Source organism: Macrobrachium nipponense, chromosome 48 (assembly GCF_015104395.2).
Source record: "Macrobrachium nipponense isolate FS-2020 chromosome 48, ASM1510439v2, whole genome shotgun sequence".
Taxonomy (NCBI): Eukaryota; Metazoa; Arthropoda; class Malacostraca; order Decapoda; family Palaemonidae; genus Macrobrachium; species Macrobrachium nipponense.
The window spans coordinates 15,659,510-15,669,662 of NC_087223.1; the positions used below are offsets into that span (position 1 = coordinate 15,659,510).

The 10,153-nt window shown below is 37.0% G+C and overlaps 1 protein-coding gene across 1 annotated transcript in view; it reads right to left on the minus strand.

Moving 5' to 3' along the window:
* The window catches only part of LOC135205143 (protein turtle homolog A-like), a 59,774-nt gene extending 51,306 nt beyond the window's left edge, over nucleotides 1-8,468 (minus strand). Inside the window, exon 1 of the mRNA XM_064235507.1 lies at nucleotides 7,921-8,468. Within this exon, the coding sequence (XP_064091577.1) occupies nucleotides 7,921-8,029 (109 nt within the window). The 5' untranslated portion in view covers nucleotides 8,030-8,468. The remainder of the gene's footprint in view (nucleotides 1-7,920) is intronic.
* Nucleotides 8,469-10,153: the final 1,685 nt, after the last annotated feature.

Here is a 10,153-nt window from a genome sequence, read left to right on the forward strand (position 1 = left end):
CTTCCCATGCACTCTTTAGCCAATCGTCTTCACTGGTTTTCAGATATTGCCCCAGTGCTCTGTTCTCGATGTTTACGCAGTCCTCTATACTTAGTAGTCCTCTCCCTCCTTCCTTTCGTGTATGTATAGTCTGTCCGTATTTGCTCTTGGGTGTAGTGCTTTGTTGTATTGTCATATGTTTTCCTGGTTTTCTGATCTATGCTGCGGAGTTCTGCCTTCGTCCATTCCACTATTCCTCGCTGTATCTGATTACTGGCACTGCCATGTGTTTATTCTTTTATCATATTTCCGCCGTTTGAGTTTTGACTTGAGTATCGGCCTTGAGTCTCTGCATATATTCTTTCCTGATCGTGTCCTTCATCTCTTGGTGTTTTTATATCCCCTCCTTCCATTATTCCCAGGTATTGTATCCTGTCTCATCTATGTGTTTGATGTTGCTCCCATCTGGTAGCTTTATCCCTTCAGTTCTCGTTTACTTTGCCTTTTTGTATGTTGACTAAGCGCATTTTCTATTCCAAACTCCATCCTGATGTCCCCAGATACAATCCTTACAGTCTGGATTAGGGTATCTATTTCCTTGATGCTCTTACCATACAGCTTGATGTCGTCCATGAACATCAGATGGTTGATTCTGTTGCCTCTTTTCTTGAGTTGGTACCCGAACTCCAGCTTCTGTAGTACTTTTTGTTTTTCATGGGAAGCATGGGATTACGAACGAAAGGTTACTGGGGGACAGTGTGAGTCGCCCTGGAAGATCCCTCTCTCCTGATATTAACCTCTGCTAGTCTTATTCCAGAGCTTGTAAGTATTGTATTCCAGTTGCGCATTGTATTTTTGAGGAAGCTGATGGTATTTTCCTCTGCCCCATATATTTTCAGGCATTCTATTAGCCATGTGTGTGGTATCATGTCGAAGGCTTTATTATAGTCTATCCATGCCATGCTTAGGTTGGTTTTCCTTCTCCTACTGTTCTTCATTACCATTTTGTCTATCAGGAGCTGGTCTTTTGTGCCCCTACACTTCCTTCTGCAGCCTTTCTGTTGGTGGGGGATGGTGTTTGTCTCCTCTTATTATTATTATTATTATTATTATTATTATTATTATTATTATTATTATTATATTATAGTAGAAATATTGTCATAGATTAATTCTAATAATTATTATTATTATAGCAGAAGCATTACCATAGATTAATTCCAATTATTATTATTATTAATCATTATTATTTATTATTATTATTATTAGTAGTAGTAGTAGTAGTAGTATTGTATTGTAATCGATGATGGCTTCTGTTGATTTTGAAAACGGTGATTACCCTATACTGACGCTTAGATCTGGTTAATTATTCTCCACCTTTGTGTATTATCTTGACTGTGAGTTAGATAATATCTAATATAGTAACTGTTACATGTTTCAATATATTACTCTTGAACATACGAAGTTGTAAAAAGAATTTTATTCAATTTGTGTCACATTTTGCTAACCTGTTAACCCTGTTTTCATGTGTAATCTTTAATGAAAATTGGTTATCTTCTGATATAGACGTAAATGATGTAATTCCTGGATTTGACTCTCATGATATATATCCTCCCTCGAGAATAACAATGCGTTTGTCTCTAATTACTTATCCTTCTTGAGAGATTTACTTGCTAGTACAAGAAGTGATAGCATGCGGTTGATTATAATATCAATCTGTTCAATATTGGTAAATTTGGATATAAATTGATAATTTATTAATGGTATGGGTTGAAACTGGCTTTACGCCATTGGCCACAGTACCCACCAAAATAAACATAGATAGTGTTTTAACAAGGTTCAGCCTTTTGGACCATATTTGGATTTCTAATATTGATAATGTGAATAACACTTCCGTTATCCCTTATGATCTTACAGACCATTTTATTGTTATGGATTCATTTAGGCCATTTGCTAACCAACTTATAGGTAGGGTTGCTCAGGTGAGGAGATCGTTTAGCAAGGGGAGTTTGACGGCTTTTAAGTTTCTTGTGTCTAATTTTAATCCTGGTGAGTTTGTTGTTCTTGGTGGTAGTTTTGATACTGTGTATGATTCTTACTTTGCTGGTGATTTTAAACTTTATGAGAGCTCATTCCCTCTTAAAAAATCCTTGCCCAAGGTGATCGAGCCAGCTCCATGGATGACACCTATTCTGAAATCATGTATTGCTAAAAAGTCCAGAAATCTTGTATTGCTGAAAAATCCAGGTTATATAAATTGTACTTGGAAGGTAAGAAATGAAGAAAAGTTTGGCATATACTCAATATAGAAATATGCAAACAAAAGCAATTAGACTGGCCAAACGAGTATATTATTATAGTAAATTTAAAGATGCTGGTAATGAAATGTAGAAACTGTGGTTAATTATTAATAATCTTATAAAAACTGAAAAAGCTGCCGGCCTGGAATGTATCCAGACACCTAATGGGACCTTGACTGGCTTGGATTTGGTCAACTATGTCAATAAATTTTTTTTATAAATGCTGCTGCCTCCCTTGTAACTACTTACCATACCCCTCCAATAATGACAACGTGTTATTTAAGGCCGACTGATCATGTTGAGGTGGCACATGTTATCAGAAGTTTAAAAAATAAAGGCGATAAAATTTGTGACATAACGCCGTTAATATTGAAGGATAGCTGTAATGTATTTGCTTCCCATTATGCAATACTCATATATGTCAATTATGCAGCCTGAATTTCCTAGTCGACTTAAGGTTGTTTATATAAGTCTGAAATGGATTAGAAAACATCATTGATAATTATAGGCCCATATCAGTTTTATCTGTGGCTTCAAAAATCTTCGAAAGGTTATCAAGAGAAGAGTGTCTGTGTCTGCTTCTTCCTTGACTTGAGAAAGGCATTTGACACTGTGTCACACATGATACTTTTGGATAAACTACAGCATTATGGGTTTCGTGGCCAATTTCATCTATACCTGAGATCATACTTTGCTAACGGAAGGCAGTTTGTGAGCGTAAATGGTGTTGATTCTGATGATAAGGCGGTTACATGTGGTGTGCCTCAAGGGTATATACTTGGTCCTCTTTGTTTCAACATATTTATAAATGACCTACCTAATGCAGTGCAGGCCGAAACAATTTTATTTGCGGAAGATGCTGCTTTTCTGCTGGTTTACTATTCGTTCACCGAGCTTATGAATAAAGTTAGGAATTTGTTTATGCTAACCCCTTATACTAATAAGAGTAAGTTGAAGTTTATCCTGACCAAGTCTCCCCAAGAACTTCCCGCCCTATCTTTCGCTGATGGCATTATTGAATGGGTAACGGACTTCAAATACTTAGGCTCGACTATCACTAATACCTTGACATATACAAAACACATTAACAATGTCTCACTTAATGTCAGGCGTATAACTGGAGCAATTATTAGTACTCGTAATTTCTTCCCGACTGACATATTGCTTAAGCTATATTATGCTCTTGTGTTCCCTTACTTGAATAACCACCTCTTAATATGGGGCTCTGCACTTGTTACTATGCTTAAGAGATTGAAGGTACATGTCAACAACTTGCTAAGAATAATTTTGGGAGTCAGATATGAGGATGGAAGACCCTGTGATGGGCACATCGGATCTTTATACACGTTTACAGATATTAAACGTAAGTAGGTTGTATAAACTATGCTTATTCAAGTTCTTGAAGAAACTGCTTATGGGTGAGCTGCCATACTTTTATGATCTTTTGTTACGCCCCAACTTAAGTTCCCATGAATATGCTACTAGGGGCCGTGGTTATCATACACCTATCATACGTACGGATGTTGAAAGGAGATTCCTCCACTATCCGCTGATTGGGCTTAACAATGAACTCGACAGAAAACTTTTAGAAGACTCCTTTTATGTTTCTCTCAGAAATTACAAAAAACTGTTACTTGCACAACAGTAGGTATTTTAAGGTGCGTCCACACGGTCGAACAATGTTCGACGGACAAAAATTGTTACCAATTAACAATTGTCTACAAGTCTTTGCCTTGTGAGCAGAGTAAAAACACTAGTATTCAACCTCATCTGGTACCAATGTTTGTTGCCAGATCTACTTCCATCGTTTCAACGCTTGTGACGTCATCCTGCTTCGCCTATGATATGGTACAATGTTTGTCCGTCGAACATTGTCCGACCGTGTGGACGCACCTTTAAGTAGTGCTGAACTGTTCTTTATAAAGACTACTTTTAGTTACCCAAGTATTTTTATCACACGTTGAATCTTCCTTGGAATACAAGCTGGACCTGGGTCATATTTTATTGGCTTTTTTATAAAAGCTTTTTTGTGTTGCAGCTGGACATTATAATTCTTTGTCAAAATGGGCTCGACCCATGTATTTTTATGTCTGTGTTTTAGCTTGTAAAGTTCGTATAACTTTTATGTAAAACCAGTAAACTTGGTTTATGTTTTCGCCATATAAACATTAAATTGCTTTGGCGAATTTTCTGCGAATTTTATGAATTTGTAACAAATAAGGACAAACAAATATACTATACTATACTATACTATACTATACTATACTATACTATTATTATTATTGAGAAGTATTATGTACATATATATATATATATATATATATATATATATATATATATATATATATATATATATGTGTGTGTGTGTGTGTGTGTGTGTGTGTGTGTACTATCATTCACTAGATAACAATACGTAAAAATATAAGAAAAATACTAAAAGCATTCATTCACTAAAACAATACACGAACGAACCATTTCATTAATGCAGACCAAAGCTTACAATTTGCGACGCCAGGTGTCCCCCTGATCAATAACGGTCAATAAAAAAAAACAGGTTTTTTAATTAGTGGTTCTTTGGGTACGCAGGTAAAAAGCGTCTTTATTCGTAGCGTTTTGTTTTAAGTTTGATTTGTGGTTTCATTTTGGTTTATTTATGGTTTCATTTTGGTTTTAATCTAGATTATGTAGGATGAATTAGGGATTATCAATTAGAATTTGTCTGAAGTGACCTACTACGCACATATAGATTGTAGCAGAGCAGAACAGGTTTGCAGAAGTGTGTACGTGTTTGTGTGTATGTGTGTATTTGTGCATGTGTGCTTGTGTCTCTACCCCTTCCAATAAAACAGGAACAAACGAACATACTAAAATGTCTCTTGTCTCTTAGAGACAGACACAAGTTCTCGTAAGCACGCACAAAGTGTGTGTAGTCACGAAACATGTTTTTTCCGATATTTGGAAAAAAAAATATGTTGTATTTTTTGGCTGTATGTGTCTGTTGGTGAGTGCGTTTGTTGCAATGTTATGTCTGGTTGCTTGCTTAGTGCTCTCTCTCTCTCTCTCTCTCTGAGTTCTAGTCGACTGCACGAATTATCCAAAAGTGCAAATACCTCTGTTTGTTAGTGTGTATATTTGTTCTAAGTGTTTTGTGTATGTGCTTTTGTGCATTTTACGTATATCTGTGAGTTTTGATAAGGTATATCACCTTAATACACTTTTGTGTATTTCGTTTGTGTGATTTCTGTGTAAATCACGTATATCTGTGAGTGTTAATAAGGTATATCACCTTAATACACTTTTGTGTACTTCGTGTGTGTGATTTCTGTGTATATCAAGTATGTCTGTGAATGTTAATAAGGTATATCACCTTTATACACTTTTGTGTATTACGTTTGTGATATTTCTGTGTATATTACGTATATTTTGGAGTTTTAATACGGCATTTCAACGTCATACACTCCTTTGTATTTTGTGTGTTAGTCTTTTCGTATATTACTGACATTCGCGAGTTTTGATTAAGTATTTGTAACTTAATATACTTCTGTGTATTTCATGTGTTAGTTCCGTGTATATTCCGCATATTTGCGTGTCTTGATAAGGAATTTTGACCTAATATACTCCTGTGTATTTTGTGGGTTAGTCTTTTTGTATATTACGTGTTTTAGCGATTGTTAATAAGGTATTTCAACGTAATACACTCCTGTGTATTTTGTGTGGTAGTTTTGTGTATATTATGTGTTGTAGAGAGTGTTGTTGATAAGGTATATTAACATAATACCCGTGTGTGTAATAGTTTTTTGTTGTTGTATATTACACGTTTTCGCAGTGTCGATAAAGTATTTGTAACGTTAATACACTCCTGTGTACTTTGCGCGTGTCAGCCCTGTGTACCTGCCGCGTCAGCGAAGCAATTTATCGTAATATAAACCAACCCCCCCCTCTGGGCCCCCAATCCACAAAGGAGTACAAAGATGGCGGCCGGAATTGCATTACACCGAGAGAAAAGTTAATGACGTCAAGAAAAGTTTACCACTCGTCTCCGCCAATTGAGATCTATGGTTGTTCTTGTTTTTGTTGGTTTATTGTTTTTGGTTTATTGATTCTCTCTCTCTCTCTCGGATTTATTTTTCCGTTTGCTTAACAAATAACATTTATAAATTTCTTTTATTATCAGTTGAAGGAGAAATTAATTACAGGACTTTTTCTCTGGTAAAGAAACTGTTCTTGATGATCACCCTACCACGTAGCGACCGGGCCCAATAATGTGTTACAACAGCCTCTTACATCATTGTTAGTCACCCATCCATGCACTGACCGTAATTAATGTGTTAAGGCTTTCGATACACCCAACCAGGTACTGATCATAATGAATGTGACTTTTATTGATGATCACCCAACCGCGTAGTGACTGGACCCAATTTCTTACAGCTTCTTACTTCATTGCTAGTCACCCATCCATGTACTGACCATAATTAAAGTGTTGAGAAGGCCTTTGACTCACCCATCCAGGTACTGACCATAGTGACTGTGACTTTTATTGATGATCACCTAGCCACGTAGTGACCGGGCCCAATAATGTGTCACAACAGCCTCTAACATTATTGCTAGTCACCCATCCCTGTACTGACCATAATTAATGTGTTGAGAAGGACTTTGTTCATTCATCCGGGTACTGACCATAATGAATGTGACTTTATGAAGATAACCCAGCCACATAGTGACCGGGCCCAATAATGTGTACAACAGCTTCTTAAATTATTGCTAGTCACCCATCCCTGTACTGACCATAATTAATGTGTTAAGGCCTTTGATTCATTACTGGTGACTTTTGCAAATGTAGTGACCAGGCCGAATGTGTTACAGCCTCTTGTTTCATTGCTGGTCACCCATCCAGGTACTGCTCACAATGTGTTAAACCCTTTAATTCAATGTTGGTCACCCATCCAGGTACTGACCACAGTGGAATAAAACCTTTAATTCAATGTTGGTCATCCTTAAAAATTTACTGCATCCCATATGTTACTTCATCCATTTCATTTGCTGGTCACCCATTCAGGAATTGATCAGAGTAAGAAAGTATTGACAGTAATAATTAGAGTTCAGTGACTGCAAACCTCCTCCAAGGCTGGCTGAGAAGTGCTTTTATTCTTTTTTAATCTCATGCACAAATAACTGATCTGGACAGGTCTCAAAATCTAGCCATTTATTGCCTAAAATGAGACCTACCATCGGTCCAATTTTAACTAAATTCCAAATTTAAGTTTTTGTTAAATCCTGCTAACTAAAATGTTCCAAATTTAAGCCATTTACTGCCTAAAATAAGGACCACCGTTGGTCCAGTTTTAGCCAAATTCTAAAATTACGTTTTTGTTAAATCGTGCTAACTAAAATGTTTAAAATTTTAACAATTTTTTGCCTAAAATGAGGTCAACCATTGGTCTAATTTTAGCCAGACTCCAAACATAAGTTGTTAAATCCTTCTAATAAGCAGGTCCCAAATTTTAGCGATTTATTGCCTAAAATGAGGTCAACCATTGGTCCAATTTTAACCAAATACCAAAAATTTAAGTTTTCGCTGATGGATAATAACAGACGAAAAAAAAAAAAAAAAAAAAAAAAAAAAAAAAAAAAAAAGGCTACTCACTATTCTCCAAACCGCTGACAACCTCCTGACAGGAGAGCTGGAGGGTGACTGAGAAGACAACCAGAATAAAAGTCGTCGCTCGATTTGTCATGATTCGCAAGCAGTTCATCTTCTTCTTCTCGTGTTTTATTCCTCAGGACGAGAGATCAGAGCATCGAAGTGTCGTATAGCGAAGTTTTTTCCCATCCTTTCGCTTTGAATTACGTCGTTTTAGTCGTTTAAGTCGTTTTAAATTCGTTATAAGAGACGTTTCATCATTAAAAAAGAGATGTGCTTAGATAAATCACATCAGGAGATCGAAATATCGAAGGCAGAGTCTCGCAAAGTTAATATAAACACTCCATTAGACTGATCGAACTCCAGCGTCGTATTGTCGAAGTTCCCGAAGAAATAAGACATCCAAAACCCGCCCTGTCCGTCGCACCTTCACCTCGCAAGCTGTAGCCGACGACTAAAAGGCGAGAGAGAGAGAGAGAGAGAGAGAGAGAGAGAGAGAGAGAGAGAGAGAGACGCGATAAAGAGCGGCGGCAAGACAGGTCCGTTCCGGAGGCGACCCTTCGGGGGTGGGACGACGACCAGAGAGCGATTCCAAACTTGGCACTTGGCTTGGGAAAACGTGTCGTACCGCACGCCAGGTGTGCCTACTTCTATATCGTTTTTCGGAATAACTACGTAAGCGACTCTTAGTTATACCGACAAGAATACTTATACGCGTCGACGATACGTCAAATCGTTTGTACGTATAGCGAAATCGTCGTATATATCCGCGCTATAAAGAAAAAACGGAGATGAAATCTGTGACGTGACTTCGTACGTCTCTTCAACCCCATTCCAAGATATTTGGTTTTGATCAGTTTATTGTTGTTTTTTCATCCACGGCGTTCGTTAGACTAACAAAAATGCCGATGAGTGATAACCGAAGGTTGAATTGTTTGTCAACAGAGATATATATTACCTTATCCACTCCTCAAACAACCTTGAATTGACGAATAAAGAAAGTTAAAATAACCCGTGATGCCATTCTCTCATTGCTCATTCATAGCAGCCCTTAGCGTTTAGACCGATGTGGAATTTATAACAAGTGTTTATGGCTTCGTCAGATGTTTGTGAATTAAATTAAAGTGTTGTATTTTTTGTCAGTTTTACAGGTGAATCATAATAGATTAAATTTACAGAAATATGTTGCAATACACGTCGTATTATAAGCATAATTAAATTACCTAAACTGTCACAGAAATCTGTTAAAATTCTGTTGCAGTTTGTGGGAGCCTAGTGTGTGTGAGTGTGTGTGTACGCACACTAGAAAGTGTACCTGCTTGCGTATGTGTGTGTTTGTATGTGTACTCGTATGTACCCATGCGTGTGGGTTTGCCATTCACAATCCTAAGATCTGGTTTTTTCCAGGTTATAGACGCACATACGTAAATGAGTTTGAGTTACGTTAAAACTATTCGAATTTGTTTTTAATTTTTGTGTGTTTTTTAGGTACTGTTCGATAGCATGAGGTTTCATATGTGTTGTAAATAAACCTCTCTCTCTCTCTCTCTCTCTCTCTCTCTCTCTCTCTCTCTCTCTCTCTTTCACACAGACTATAGGCTATATAGTATATTTGGACTGTTTCTCTCAGCAATACATATATAACACCGCCTCCCCCACCCCAGCCTCTCTCTCTCTCTCTCTCTCTCTCTCTCTCTCTCTCTCTCTCTCTCTCTCTCTCTCTCTCTCGCTCCATGCCCCATGCCCCGGGCATCTGAAGGACCAGGCCAAAACCTGTTCCACTTCCTGTGTGAAGAGTTACACCAATTTCCTCACATTTTTAGAAGCATTGGCTGTGTTTTATTGTTGTATTTTGCAACATTATTTTATTTAGATATTTTTGTATTTTGTATCTTTTTTTTATTTTGTTTGTTCGTGTATTATACCGTTTTATCTTTCATCAGTTCGTGCGTATCTGGCTGCAATATTTTGACAAACATTGTCTATCAGCTACATAATATTTCATTATGAGAGAGAGAGAGAGAGAGAGAGAGAGAGAGAGAGAGAGAGAGAGAGAGAGAGAGAGAGAGAAAGTTGCTAGTAAATATCTTGCATAAGAATAACTGCCTTATATTTCCTTACCTGTTTGAAGCTTTAGAAGTTGTTCTAATACTGTCAGTTATTTTAGACAAAATGTCGAATATCTTAAATTCTCTTGATAACCCCCAGCTCATCTTCATTATCTGTAAGTACCCAG